The 13,636-nt window shown below is 57.1% G+C and overlaps 3 protein-coding genes across 3 annotated transcripts; 2 read left to right on the forward strand and 1 right to left on the reverse strand.

The window, feature by feature from the left end:
- Positions 1 to 327: 327 nt before the first annotated feature.
- LOC134562227 (cytochrome P450 4F3-like) lies at positions 328 to 4,567 on the forward strand. Its single transcript, XM_063419649.1, has 12 exons — positions 328 to 393; positions 593 to 737; positions 1,124 to 1,177; positions 1,608 to 1,735; positions 2,027 to 2,161; positions 2,640 to 2,903; positions 3,240 to 3,306; positions 3,381 to 3,510; positions 3,581 to 3,714; positions 3,796 to 3,860; positions 3,945 to 4,031; positions 4,110 to 4,567. Exons 1-12 carry the CDS (start codon positions 328 to 330, stop codon positions 4,305 to 4,307), a joined length of 1,473 nt encoding a protein of 490 aa, XP_063275719.1. The 3' UTR covers positions 4,308 to 4,567.
- Positions 4,568 to 4,692: 125 nt separating this feature from the next.
- LOC134562228 (zinc finger protein 239-like) lies at positions 4,693 to 7,614 on the reverse strand. Its single transcript, XM_063419650.1, has 3 exons — positions 7,405 to 7,614; positions 6,581 to 6,659; positions 4,693 to 6,395 (listed from the first exon to the last, which is right to left on the reverse strand). Exons 1-3 carry the CDS (start codon positions 7,612 to 7,614, stop codon positions 5,563 to 5,565), a joined length of 1,122 nt encoding a protein of 373 aa, XP_063275720.1. The 3' UTR covers positions 4,693 to 5,562.
- A 517-nt stretch (positions 7,615 to 8,131) lies between these two features.
- Positions 8,132 to 12,675, forward strand: LOC134562096 (zinc finger protein 3 homolog). Its single transcript, XM_063419554.1, has 3 exons — positions 8,132 to 8,251; positions 8,844 to 8,925; positions 9,111 to 12,675. Exons 2-3 carry the CDS (start codon positions 8,871 to 8,873, stop codon positions 9,779 to 9,781), a joined length of 726 nt encoding a protein of 241 aa, XP_063275624.1. The 5' UTR covers positions 8,132 to 8,251; positions 8,844 to 8,870; the 3' UTR covers positions 9,782 to 12,675.
- Positions 12,676 to 13,636: the final 961 nt, after the last annotated feature.

The following is a 13,636-nucleotide window of genomic DNA, read 5'->3' on the forward strand; positions in this document are numbered from 1 at the left end:
ATGTGTGGGTGATAGCTAGGGACAGGCGCTCGGAAGATCACATGATGTCACGGGAAGATAAGGACCCTCCCCCCGTCCCTTCGGTGGTGGCCCCTCCTAGCCCCATTAGCTTCCCACCAACCACTGACCTTTAGATCCTTTGCCCTCCCACTGACATAGTAGAAGACCCTTTAGACTATTTAACCCCATGTGTAATACAATAAACCGCCATTTGCCGACCACCAAATTGGTGTAAGCGTGTCAATGGACCGAGTGACTCAAGGAGTCGAGTTGCCGTGCTGACTCTTTGAAACCAGGTCGCCATTGCCTCATATCGAAGGCAACAGGATGGCCCCTGCAGGGGGGACAGTGAGGACGGGGTGGCAGCACCTGCAAGGGGACCGCAGGAACAGGGTAGTGGCACCTACAAGGGGACAGAAGGAATGGGGTGGTGGCAATTGGGGGGGACAGCAAGGAGAAGGTGGTGGCACCTGCCAGGGGACAGTGGGGACAAACACACATGTCCACAAGGCTGGCAGTGTTCTGAGGACACACACATCTCCCCAAGCCTACCTGTGCCCCCAGTGACACAGCTGTCCCCTGTTGTCCCCAGGGCCAGAGCACGGAGCAAGGCCTCCAGCAGGTGGACGCCTTGGTGGCCCAGTACCGTCATGGCTGCCTTTGGTGGGGGCTTCCCTGGCTGCCCGTCCTGCTCCTCTTCCACCCCAGCACCCTCCAGCCACTCCTCAGTGCCTCAGGTAGGACATGGGACACCAGATGGGTCCCCAGGGCCACCCATGAGTGTCACCACAGCTGGCACAGAGACCTGGCAGGGCCCAGGCAGTGGCCACCAACCCAATCCCAGCGGTGTCACCACAGCAAGGCCAAATGCCACCCTATAGTGGCCACCAACCTGTCCATGGGGTTCCCCAAGGCCACCCAAAGGTGTCACCATGTCCAGCTCTGGTTTTCCCCCAACCTCCATCCTTAGTGGCCATGGGTGCTGGGAGAGGGTCCCCACCCCAGGGTCCCCACCTGAGGGTTAATGGGTGCAAACAGGGTGGCCTCATCCCCAGTGTCCCCACCCAGGGGACCCGATGCCACCCCAGTGAATCCCTGCCCACCACGTCCTTGTACCCTGCAGCTTTCGTGGTCCCCAAGGACAAAATTTTCTACGGCTTCCTCAAGGCCTGGCTGGGTGAGTGCAGGGGGCTAGGGTGGGGACAGCACCCCTGGGTGGCCTGCAAATGGAGCTGGGTGTCACAGCACCCCTGGGTGGCCCCACAGATGGATCTGGCTGTGTCACAGGGGCAGTGGAGGATGGGGACATCACCCCTGGATGCCCCTAGGATGGATTTGGGTGTGTCACATGGGACAGGGGCAGGGAGGACAGGGTCAGCCCCCCTGGGTGCCCCCAGGATGGATTTGGGTGTGTCACAGAGGACAGAAGAGGTGGGGGACAGGGTCAGCTCCCCTGGGTGCCCTCAGTGGATCCAGGTGTCACAGGGGAGGAGACAGCAGGTTATGGGAACAGAACCCTCGGGCACCCCCGGTGGATCTGGACGTGTCACAGGGACAGGGTCAGCCCCCCTGGGTCCCCTCGGCAGACCCCGGTGTCCCCTTGCCAGGGGAGGGGCTGCTGCTGAGCGGCGGGCAGCACTGGGCGCGGCACCGGCGGCTCCTGACGCCCGCCTTCCACGGGGACGTGCTCCGGAATTACCTGGGAATCTTCAACCAGAGCACCCGCGTGCTGCTCGTGAGAGATCCGAGATGGGCACGAGTCCCCCACCTCAACCCCAAATCCTGACCTCCACCCCAAATCATGACCTGCACCCCAAATCCTGAGTCCTGCACCCACAATTCTGTCCTGCACCCACTGCTGCACCCCAAGTCCTGTCCTGTATCCCAAATCCTATACTGTCCCACACCCCAAACCCAACTCTGCCCCCTCTCCCACCCCTGTCCCAACCCCAAATTCACCCCCTGCCCCCATCCTTTGTCCCTGACCCCCTCCCTGTTCCCTCCCTGACCCAGTCTGTCCCCACAGGCCAAGTGGGAGGCAGCAGCAGCAGCAGCTGGCGGGGGGCCGGTGGAGTTGGAGGTGCTGCAGCCCCTGAGCCTCCTCACCCTGGACACGCTCCAGAAGTGCATCTTGAGCCACGAGAGCCACTGCCAGGAGCGAGTGTCACCTGTCCCCACTGACCATCCTGGTGGCTGTGGTGGCCACACCATGGTCCCTGCTGACCATCACGGTGACCGTATAGGCCCCACCATGGCCCCCACTGGCCATCCTGTGGGCCATGGTGGCCCCACCGTCATCCCTGTTGGCCATCCTGGTCCTACCATTGCCCCCTGGCCACCCTGCAATTGTCCCCACTGGTCATTCTGATGGCCCCAGTGTCCCTGCCATCGTCCCTGTTGGCCATCCTGGTCTCACCATTGCCCCCTGGCCACCCTGCAAGTGTCCCCATTGGTCATTCTGCTGGCCCCAATGGCCCTGCCATCATCCCTGTTGGCCTTCCTGGTCTCAGCATTGCCCCCATTGGGACATCTTGGCCCTGCTATTGTCCCCATTGGTCATTCTAGTGGCCCAAATGGCCCCAGTGTTGGCCATGCTGGTGGCCACGGTGTCCCCCGCTGTCCCCATTTCCTGCAGGCAGCCCAGCGAGTACCTCCAGGCCATCCTGGAGCTGAGCTCGTTGGTGGTCCGGCACCAGCTCTGGCCACTCCTCCACCCGTGGTGGCTCTACAGCCTCTCCTCTGACAGCCGGTGCTTCGCCACTGCCTGCACCACCGTCCAAGCCTTCACCGCCAACGTGGTGCAGCGCCAGCGCCACGCACTCGCCTCCCTGGGCCACCAGGCCTGGCTGGATGGCCACCAGGGACACAGCATGGACTTCATCAACCTCCTGCTGCTCACCAAAGTGGAGCTGGGATGGTTGCCATGGAGGCCTGAGGGAGGTCCAAGAGGGTGGTGGTGGCCATGGGGGGATGGTGGTCAAGAGGGTGGTGGTGGCCATGGAAGGGTTGGTCATAGACCAGTGGCCAGTGGGGTGCTGGTGACCACAGGGAGGTTGGGCATAGACTGGTGGCCACAGGAGAACAGTGGTGGCCGTGGGCAGCATTGACCATAGAGCTGGTGGCCAGTGGGATGGTGGTGCCTGTAGGGTGGTGGCCATGGGGGTAGAGTGGTGGCCATGTGTGGGTTTGGCCATAGACTGGTGGCCCCAGGTGGCCCGGGGCTCATCTCATCCCCACAGGATGAGAACGGCCACACCCTGTCAGATGAGGACATAGCAGCTGAGGCTGACACCTTCATGTTTGAGGGTGAGCACGAGCTCCCAGGTGCCACTGCAGGGGAGCCACTCCAGTGTCCCCTCACTCACCCAGTGTCCCCACAGGCCACGACACCACGGCCAGTGGCCTGGCATGGCTCTTCTACAACCTGGCCAGCCACCCTGAGCACCAGGAGAGGTGCCGCCAGGAGGTCCAGCAGCTCCTGGCTGGCAAGGACACTGCAGACATTGAATGGTGAGATGTCCCCAGGGCCACCCCTGGCCATGTGGCTCTGGGACATGATGCCACCCCTACTTGTCCCCAGGGAGGACCTGTCCCAGCTGCCCTTCACCACCATGTGCATCAGGGAGAGCCTTCGGCTGCACCCTCCTGTCACTGCTGTGTCCCGGCGCTGCACCGAGGACATCCCCCTGCGTGATGGCCGTGTCATCCCCAAGGGTATGGCATGGCCAGGGTGTCCCCAGTGTCACCACCCACCCTCATCTGCTGTCCCTAAAGTGGCCATTCCCATCCCACCAGGGGTCATCTGCCTGATGAGCATCTATGGGACCCACCACAACCCAGACCTCTGGCCCAAGCCCAAGGTAGGGCCAGGCTACGAGGTGTCCCTGTCACAATGGTGGTGACAGCTGTATCCCCTCGGCATGACGATGTCGGCGTCCCCCCAGGTGTTCAACCCCCTGAGGTTCAGCCCAGAGAACAGCAAGGGACGGTCCCCATCATCCTTCATCCTCTTCTCTGCTGAGCCCAGGAACGTGCTGCAGAGGGGACATGAGTGTCCCCAAGTGCCACCCCTGTCTCTGGCTGGGTTCACAGTGGGGTGACAGTGACAGTGGGGCCGTGGTGGCAGGAACTGCATCAGGCAGAGCTTTACCATGGCTGAGATGAAGGTGGTAGTGGCACTGACCCTGGCCCGGTTTGTGCTGCGGAGGGATGCAGCGAGGCCACCCCCGCGCCGCAAGCCCGAGCTGATCCTGCGTGCCGAGGACGGGATCTGGCTGCTGCTGGAGCCACTGGTGGGACTGGCCTGAGGGACACGGGCCACCACGACATGGGGACACTCTGCAAGGTGTCTGGAGGAAGAGCAGGGAATTAACGGTAGCATGAAGGGGACAGTATCGTGGTGGTGGTGGGGATGTGTTGTCCTTGGTCATGGCAAACCTCATGGCATGGACATGGACACCCACGGACTTGTCCCCTAGGCCACTTGACACCATCCATGGCCACGTCCCTCATGTCCTCATGCATGGTCATACATGCCCATGTCACCTTCTGTGTCTGTGACCCCCCCATGCCCAATATCCCCATCCACAGCCATGTCCCCACCCATGTCCATGTCCCAGGCACCCTGCCCACGATGTCCCCATCCATGTCCTACAATGTCCCCAGCCATGACCCACAATGTCTCCATCAATGTCTTAGATAAAAGCTTTTATTTTTACCCCAGTGTTGGGTGAAAGGATGAAGAACAATAAACAACGAAAGAAAATCAAGGCCAAAATAAAAGGATTTATGTGTCCATGCTGGCTGAGTATCCATGTGCTTGGGTGGCGGGAAAGAACCCTTTTTAGAGGAGTTTCCACTCCATTGTCTCCAAAATCTTGGGTTTTTGCCCCAGTCTGTAACCATGCCTGTGGAAGGGTCAGAAAGAATTAGAATCATGGAATGATTTAGGTTGGAAAAGACTCTTAAGACATCCCAGTTTTCTTTGATGCTTAGAGAAGAAAAAATAGGATGCAAAAGGTGGGATTTCTTCAGGTCAAAAGTAAAAAAAATTCACTATCCCTAATGAATTCCTGACGCAGGTCTGCATCCCAAGAGAATTTTGTCCTGCTGCGCCCAGGTGCCCCCAGGGGCCCAGGAAGATGTGGAGACCACCAGCCAGCTGTCTTCCCACCATGGATCACCAGGACCGTGGATCCCCAAGGCTCTGCCCAACACGGCTCACTGGGGATCATCCAATGGGCTCCTCCAACGGGGGATGGAGTTGGAGCAGCGCACAAAGCTCTTCCCGCACGCAGGGCACTTGCAGGGCTTCCCTTCCTGCTGCCTCCAATGCGCTTGGGTCATGCCACACCTCTGGGACAAGGTATTCCCACACTCAGGACACTGTTAGGGCCTCTCTCCGCTGTGCATCTGCCGGTGGACAAGCAGCTTGGAGTGCTGGATGAAGCTCTTCCCACATTCTGAGCATGTGTAGGGGCATTCCCCAGTGTGCACTGTCTGCTGCATGATCAGGCCAGAGCTGTCACAGAAGCTCTTCCTGCACTGCCCACACACACAGGGTCAGATTCCAGTGCAGAGCATCTGGTGGCGTTTCAGGTGAAAGCTCTTTCTGAAGCCTTTCCCACATTCTCCACATTTATAGGGCCGTTCCCCAGTGTGGATCCTTTGGTGGATAATCAGGCTGGAGCTGACAGTGAAGCTCTTCCCACACTCCCCACACTCATAGGGCCGTTCCCCAGTGTGGACTCTCAGGTGGATCAACAGGCCAGAGGTGTCTCTGAAGCGCTTCCCACACTCCCCACACTCACAGCGCCGTTCTCCAGTGTGGATCTTCTGGTGTATGATCAGGCTAGCGCTGGTAGTGAAGTTCTTCCCACACTCCCCACACTCATAGGGCCGTTCCCCAGTGTGGATCCTCTTGTGGGAGATCAGGCTGGACCTGTCAGCAAAGCTCTTCCCACACTCCCCACACTCATAGGGCCGTTCCCCAGTGTGGACTCTCAGGTGGATCATCAGGTGAGAGGTGTCTCTGAAGCGCTTCCCACACTCCCCACACTCACAGCGCCGTTCCCCAGTGTGGATCTTCTGGTGCCGGACCAGGCTGGACTTTGCACAGAAACTCTTCCCACATTCCGAGCACTGGTGCAGCTTCTTGCCATTGTGAAGCTGTTCATGCACCACCAGCTCAGAGCTCTGGCCACATCTCTGGCTGCCTTCCTGGCACAAGGTGGGTCCTTCCTCCTTGGAGCACCCTGGCATGGGTTTGGAGCCCCTCCTCGGGCGGGATCTCCGCGCCTTTTCCTCCCCGTTGCATTCCTGTGCAATGGAGCCGCTCAAAACAGCCTCTTCCACGAGGTTCTGCTGAGGGGATTTGTCCTCCCTGGCCTCCTTGTCTGGGGGAGGAAGGACAAGGACAGGATGGGATTTGCCTCCGTGCCAGAGGCAAGGCCAAGGAGATCCCCCCAGTGCATCCGCGGCAGGACGGCGTCGGCAGCAGGGTTGTCCTGCAGCCGGGGCCAGGCTGGGCTGGGAGATGGAGCAGGAGAGAGGGGCAAAGGGGCACTGACTTCCTCCTCACCTGCCTGGGGGTCCTGGGGCATCCTCCTCTTCCTCACAGCCTTCTCCTCTACCCAGCCAAAGTCTGGCACTGGGAATTCCTGGTGTGGGAAAGACATTCTGTGAGTGCACTGACTTTGAAGTTCCTGCTGTCCAAGTCCATCTCTAAAAGTCACCGCATGTCTGGTGTCCATAAAATCCTCCAAAAATCGAGGAGTCCAAAAACACTGTCCCAGGGCTTCCCTGTTCCCAGTGTCCTTCCTTTGGGGTTATGGGGGTCCCTCTTCTCAGAGCTGCTGGGGGCCCGTGGGTCCTGGGCATCCCCCCTCTCCCGCCTCCTGCTTCGGCTCGCTCAGGGGGTTTTGGGGCTGCCAGGGCTCATCCTGCCCTGATTCTGACTCGGCTCCCAGCTGTCCCAGGGTCCCCTTCCTCAGCATTCCCCCACTCCAGCCACTCAGCGCTTCCTCCCCCACTCCCCGACAACATTTTCACGCTCGGGGGGCCCGGACCCCCCTCATCTCCAGCCTCCACCACCCCTCCAGGCTGCCGGAGGTGCCCCAGCTCTGCCATCGCCCCGCTCCCCCCTCTGGGCCTCCCGCCCTTCATCCCCGCCTCTCCCGGGATCCCCAAAACCAACGTCCCGCCCCGCCGGCACCCCGCGATCGCTTCGTGGGACCCCAAAATCCACCCAGGGGCAACTACGGCTCAGCTTTGCACTCCTGCAAGATCTGAAAATATCCCCATCTCCTCCCCAAAAAAAAACTCCTAGGCACATGCAAAGATATTTGCGGCGCGATTCTGGAATCTCTTAGCTCCCAACTCCATTCCAAAAAAAAAACCCCAAACCTCTCGGGGACCCCCGGACAGACTTGGGGTGAGCTCCCTCTCCCTGGTCACCGGCAATGCTGCGGGGGCCGGAGCTGCGGTGGGCTCTGCGGGCCGCTGGTCGAACTCCGTCGCTCTTTTCCTGTTCCGGCTCCTCCTCCTCCTTTCTCCCTCCTCTTCCTCCTCCTCCTCCTCCTCCTCCTCCACCAGCACGACCCCCTTTCCCCCCATTTCCCCGGACCGCGGCCGCTGCACCACCGGCGTTTGGGTGGGGAGACCCCGCCCGGGATGGGTAGGGGGCTTGGGGACAGTGTGCACCCTTATTATCATTTATTAAAACGCTTAACAATTTAAGGGGAGCGTGCTTCGTTTCTCTCATTGAACCAGAAGTGTGTGGTAGACAAATAGGAAAGCGGTGTCAAAGAGAAAAAGCAATGGGAAACACCTCTGGCTTGCAGCTGCCCCCGCAGCGCCCAGCACTCCCCACTTCCACCCCCCTGTGCCACCCCTGGCAGCCAGGCACCCCCGGGAGCGGAGTTTGGGCTCGGGGGGCAGGGGGACGGCACGGCCGGGTCTGCCCTGGGGGGAGCCCCGAGCCCCCCGCCCATCCCCGGGGGCTCCCGGGGGCTCCCCCCTACCCAACAGCGGCGCTGCGGCGGCCGCGGGGCAGAGCGGGCGGGAAAGGGGGGCCCGGGCTGGGGGCGGAGGAGGGGCGGGAGGAAGAGGAGGGAGAGACGAAGGGGAGGAGCAGCAACACGAGGAGCACCGAGAGGAGGGGCAGCGGGAGAGGGTCGGTGTTCCACGGCGAGCCCGCTGAGGCCGCAGCTCCGCTGGGCGCGACCGCATCGCATTGCCCGGCAGCCCGCAGGTGACGGGGAGGGGAAGCCCGCCCCAAATCTATCCCGGGATCCCCGGTACTGTTGGGGGGTTTTGGCTTTTTATTTGGGGGGCGGGGAATGTGGGAGTGGAAGGAATGTGACGTTTGGAGCACACAGATTGCAGAGTCGAGTGTTTGTGGAGGGGTGATGGAGGCTGGAGATGAGGGGGGTCGGGGCCCCCGAGCGTGAAAGTGTTGTCGGGGAGTGGGGGAAGAAGCGCTGAGTGTCTGGAGTGGGGGAATGCTGAGGAAGGGGACCCTGGGACAGCTGGGAGCCGAGTCAGAATCAGGGCAGGATGAGCCCTGGGACCCCCAAAACCCCCGATGAGCGAGCCGAAGCAGGGTCCGGGAGAGGGGGGATCCCCAGGACCCACGGGCCCCCCAGCAGCTCTGAGAAGAGGGACCCCCATAACCCCAGAGTAAGGACACTGGGAACAGGGAAGCCCTGGGAGAGTGTTTTTGGACTCCTTGATTTTTTTGGAGGATTTTATGGACACCAGACATGCGGTGACTTCTAGAGATGATTTGGACAGCAGGACCTTCAAAGCTAATGCATTCACAGAATGTCTTTCCCACAAACCAGGAATTCCCAGTGCCAGACTTTGGCTGGATGGAGGAAGAGAAGGCTGTGAGGAGGAGGAAGTTGTCCCGGGAACCCCAGGCAGGTGAGGAGGAAGTCAGTGCCCCTTTGCCCCTCTCTCCTGCTCCATCTCCCAGCCCAGCCTGGCCCCGGCTGCAGGACAACCCCGCTGCCGACACCGTCCTGACAGGGATGCACTGGGGGGATCTCCTTGGCCTTGCCTCTGGCACGGAGGCAAATTCCATCCTGTCCTTGTCCTTCCTCCCCCAGACAAGGAGGCCAGGGAGGACAAATCCCCTCAGCAGAACCTCGTGGAAGAGGCTGTTTTGAGCGGCTCCATTGCACAGGAATGCAACGGGGAGGAAAAGGCGCGGAGATCCCGCCCGAGGAGGGGCTCCAAACCCATGCCAGGGTGCTCCAAGGAGGAAGGACCCACCCTGTGCCAGGAAGGCAGCCAGAGATGTGGCCAGAGCTCTGAGCTGGTGGTGCATGAACAGCTTCACAACGGCAAGAAGCTGCACCAGTGCACAGAATGTGGGAAGAGTTTCTGTGCAAACCGCAGCCTGCTCCAGCACCAGAAGATCCACGCTGAGGAACGGCGCTACGAGTGTGGGAAATGTGGGAAGCGCTTCAGAGACACTTCTAACCTGATGATCCACCAGAGAGTCCACACTGGGGAACGGCCCTATGAGTGTGGGGAGTGTGGGAAGAGCTTCAGTGCCAGCTCCAGCCTGATCGTCCACAAGAGGATCCACACTGGGGAACGGCCCTATGAGTGTGGGGAGTGTGGGAAGAGCTTTAGTGTCAGCTGCAGCCTGATCATCCACCAGAGGATCCACACTGGGGAACGGCCCTATGAGTGTGGGGAGTGTGGGAAGAGCTTCATTGAGAACTCCAGTTTATACAGGCACAGGAGGATCCACACTGTTGAACGGCCCTAGAAATGTGGAGAATGTGGGAAAGGCTTCAGGAAGAGTTCCCACCTCAAACGCCACCAGATGATCCACACTGGGATGTGACCCCCTGTGTGTATGGGGAGAACGGGAAGAGCTTCTGTGACAGCTCTGGCCTGATCATGCAGCAGACAGTGCACACTGGGGAATGCCTCTACACGTGCTCAGAATGTGGGAAGAGCTTCATCCAGCACTCCAAGCTGCACCGGCAGATGCACAGCGGAGAGAGGCCTTAACAGTGTCCTGAGTGTGGGAAGAGCTTCTCCCAGAGCTGTGCCGTGACCCAAGAGCAATGGAGGCAGCAGGAAGGGAAGCCCTACAAGTGCCCCGCGTGCGGGAAGAGCTTTGTGCACTGCTCCAACTCCATCCCCCGTTGGAGGAGCCCATTGGATGATCCTCAGTGAGCCGGGTTGGGCAGAGCCTTGGGGATCCACAGTCCTGGTGATCCATGTGTGCAAGTGTTGGGGATTACATTTGTTTCTTTTTCACTTACAGAATTTTTTTCCCATAAATTGCTAGAAGACTAACGACTGTGTGCTTGATTTAAAGAAAGAAGTGTCTAAAGGAGATGGCAGCACCGGGCTACACCTGTTGTTTTTGGGCCTCTGAGAGTTTCCCTCAGAGGGAGGAGATAAGTGGAGTTTTGGGGGAGGTAAAGGACAGAGCTGGGGGCAGCTGCTCGCTCTTGCTCTGGGCATGGGAGAGAGGATGGTTGGGCTGGTGCTCTCTGCGGGAAGAGCTCACGGTCATCACTGCGTCTTGCCCTGGGAAATTGCCATCATCTGCTCATGTGCTCGTGTGCCCAGGGATTCTGAGCTCGCCTCCCCCTGCCCTGCTGGGCCCGCCGTCTCACCATCACAGCCTATTCGGGGCTGCTTTGAGGCTTTCCGCTACTCTGGTAGCCCTGCCCTGCCCTGCCCTGCCGGGACATCCCTGCCGCTCCAGCTACCAGCGCAGAGCTTCTGAGCTCATCCACCAGCCCGGGGCTTTCCACCCTTCCAGCCTGGTCTCTTGGAGTCCTGCAGGGCCACCGGGATCAAACTTCCCCGGGCTTTGTTAAAGAAAGCCCTCGAGGTTCCTGGTTCTGTTTATTATTAATGCTGTAGTTGTTGTTTGTTTGCTTTGTCATACCTACAGTTAGCCGGGGAATCAGCCAGAGTCAAGACAGCACTCAATATGAGTTAAAAATCTTGCTCGTTTATTCAGCTATTTGGCTTACATTTATACTATGCTAAGCATATCATGCACCTAACTCTGAACATCATTGGTTAAACCATAGTGTTCACACGTCCTTGCAGTAGACATAATTGGTTCAGAAGCTCTTTCCACAAGGCTAAATGCTGCAAATCTTCCCTAACTTATGGTCAATGCATCCTGTCTAGCATCCTGTTACAGCTACTGTTCCAAGCTTTACTTCCTCCTTATCCCATCTAAGGAATGGTTCAAGGACGTTTCATCTTCTACTCATCCCTTAAGCTAAGAGCACGATTGTGCACATGTCCCTGCTTTTCCAGCCATGCATCCACAACATACCAGTGAAGAACTGTTCTTCCTGGCCCCATCCTTCTGCCTGAAAGCCCCCCTTCATTTTCTACATCATCATCATTTGGAGGGAGAGGATTTGAATTCTCCACCCCTAGGGAGGTCCTGCCCTTCCCTAGCAGATTCCTGTCTGTCAAACCAAGACAGGAAGAGAGCTGGCTGGTGGTCTGCACATCTTCCTGGCCCCCTGTGGGCACCTGGATGCAACAGGACCCCAAGGGGATGTGGCCATGGATGGTGACATGGACATGGCTGGAGACATGGGAGTGACATGGACACGGGTGGGGACATGGAGGGCCAAGAATGGGGGCATGGTGGGGATACGGGCATGGGTGGGGTCATCAGGGCACATGGACATGGGTGGGGACATAGGGTGAACTTCCAGGGAATGTGGGGGATGATGGGTTTGAGTGAACTCAGGGCTCTTGGGAGGGTTGTGGGGTGCTGTGCCATGAAACTGAAATTCCAGATCATCCCAGCGTGTGCCGTGGATCCCAGAGGGGAATTCCCAAGGCTCCCAGGGTGCCGGTTCTGCCCTGCTGCCCAGGGGAGCTGTGCCCAAGGGGCAGGTGACAAGGTCCTGAAGCTGTGTAGGCTGACAAAGCAGACAGCAAAGGTTGGTTTGCTGGACATTTTCCAGCCCATTGCTAGCTCCAAGCAGAGGGAAGAAGAAAAGGAAAGTGAGTCCCTGACAGAATCCCAGAACCATTGCAGTGGGAAGGGCCCCTGGCCGTGGGCTGCAGTGGCAGGAGGGAGAGACGCCTCTACCCCAGTGAGGTGCACATGAGACCACAGCACCAGCACCTATGGATTTTATTTAAGATTTATTTTATTGAAGGTTCTAAACAATTGTGTAGTAGTTGACTTTCACTAGAATTTATTTGCTTTAATTATAAAATTGTAATTGCTTGTAAATAGTTATGGTAAGTTTTAAACTGCTTTGACGTAGGATAAAATTTGTAAACGCTTTGAGCAGTGTAAAAGGGGAAGAGAGGCTTTCACAAGATGTAATTGGGCTTGAAAAGATGAATTTTAAGATATGATTATTATTGCAATGTATATGTCCAAGATAGCATAAACGGAGAGCAGAAGAGCATAAAAGGAGAAATAGCAAAACTCCTTAAAGTGGCATCAGAGGACCACCCTAGACCTCCGACGTGTTCAACTCTTGAAGTGTGCAAGGTTGCAGAAAATCTGAATTAAGATTGTGGTACATCTGCAACGGTATAAAAGACTGCAGACTGAAGCAGTGGGTGTGTAGTGGCTTTGCCAGGCCCCTGTGTCTTTTGCTTTCTGTTTTATCCCTTATTATCCTTTATTAAATCTCTTAAAAATTTTCAGCGGAGTGTGCTTCATTTCTCACACTGAACAAGACATGTGAGGTAGAGAATTAAGAAAGAGGTGTCAGAGAGGAAAAGAAACAGGAAATTCCTCTGGCTCGGGCTCCACAGCTGCTGCGCCCAGCGCTCCCCACTTCCACCTGTTAAAAATGACATTATTTTATAAAAATAACATTGGGTTCTGCATTTATGTATTAGCATGTGATTATTATCATATGTTTTAAATGTGGTGCAAATTATACCTATTTTTATTCCCTTGTTTATATAAGATACGATATGATAATGATATATGATATATAACATAATGTAATATATAACGTAACACAATGTAATGTAATATAACATATATCATATCATCATATCCTATCGTATCATATAAATGCCAATTAACTGTGCCAATTGGAATATAATTTGATTTATTAAAAAAGTCAAATTACAGAATTTCAGTAAAACCAACAAGCGGAGTTACGGTGACGATAACCCGGGATCATCAAAGGGTGAACGGAAAGCAGCCTCTGTCGCACTGCAGTCTCCCAGTGTTCACGAATTGGCCCCGCCTGGGGTCAAGGTTTTATAGACTTTATTTTGCCCTGGCATAAGATTTCCCCACAGTTCTTTGTTTCCCTGGAATAGTTATTCGAATTTATCGGAGTCACTGGTCTGCTAATGGGGTCTCCTGTGGGAGGGAGAAGTGTCAATTTGGGTCTTCCCGTGAGGGAATGGGAGCCGAAATTTTGAATGGACAGATGTTCTCCTCCAGTGATCAGTGAGATGGTGGAGCGCTGATGACTCTGCTGCCTTTGGGAGGAAGAACTGATTGCTTATTTTAATGTTCCTCTTTTCTGATGCCAATGACGGTGCCCCAGGTTCCAACATTTCATTGTCTCCTCCTAAATGGTGGTTTCTGGGTGTTGCCTGCCTCGGAATTTGTCAATTCCGTGGCTGGCTGGAACTAAGGTTA

This window comes from Prinia subflava, chromosome 26 (assembly GCF_021018805.1).
Source record: "Prinia subflava isolate CZ2003 ecotype Zambia chromosome 26, Cam_Psub_1.2, whole genome shotgun sequence".
In the NCBI taxonomy this organism is placed as follows: Eukaryota; Metazoa; Chordata; class Aves; order Passeriformes; family Cisticolidae; genus Prinia; species Prinia subflava.

Excerpts from the sequence above, each read along its gene's own strand:
- LOC134562096 (XM_063419554.1), top strand. The coding sequence starts at position 8,871 with ATGGAGGAAGAGAAGGCTGTGAGGAGGAGGAAGTTGTCCCGGGAACCC. Across the intron at positions 8,926-9,110 it reads GTCCCGGGAACCCCAGGCAG|ACAAGGAGGCCAGGGAGGAC; the intron begins GTGAGGAGGAAG and ends TTCCTCCCCCAG.
- LOC134562227 (XM_063419649.1), top strand. The coding sequence starts at position 328 with ATGGCCCCTGCAGGGGGGACAGTGAGGACGGGGTGGCAGCACCTGCAA. Across the intron at positions 1,178-1,607 it reads CTTCCTCAAGGCCTGGCTGG|GGGAGGGGCTGCTGCTGAGC; the intron begins GTGAGTGCAGGG and ends TCCCCTTGCCAG. Across the intron at positions 3,861-3,944 it reads ACCTCTGGCCCAAGCCCAAG|GTGTTCAACCCCCTGAGGTT; the intron begins GTAGGGCCAGGC and ends GCGTCCCCCCAG.
- LOC134562228 (XM_063419650.1), bottom strand. The coding sequence starts at position 7,614 with ATGGGGGGAAAGGGGGTCGTGCTGGTGGAGGAGGAGGAGGAGGAGGAG. Across the intron at positions 6,660-7,404 it reads TGTCCGGGGGTCCCCGAGAG|GAATTCCCAGTGCCAGACTT; the intron begins GTTTGGGGTTTT and ends TTCCCACACCAG. Across the intron at positions 6,396-6,580 it reads GCCCCAGGACCCCCAGGCAG|ACAAGGAGGCCAGGGAGGAC; the intron begins GTGAGGAGGAAG and ends TTCCTCCCCCAG.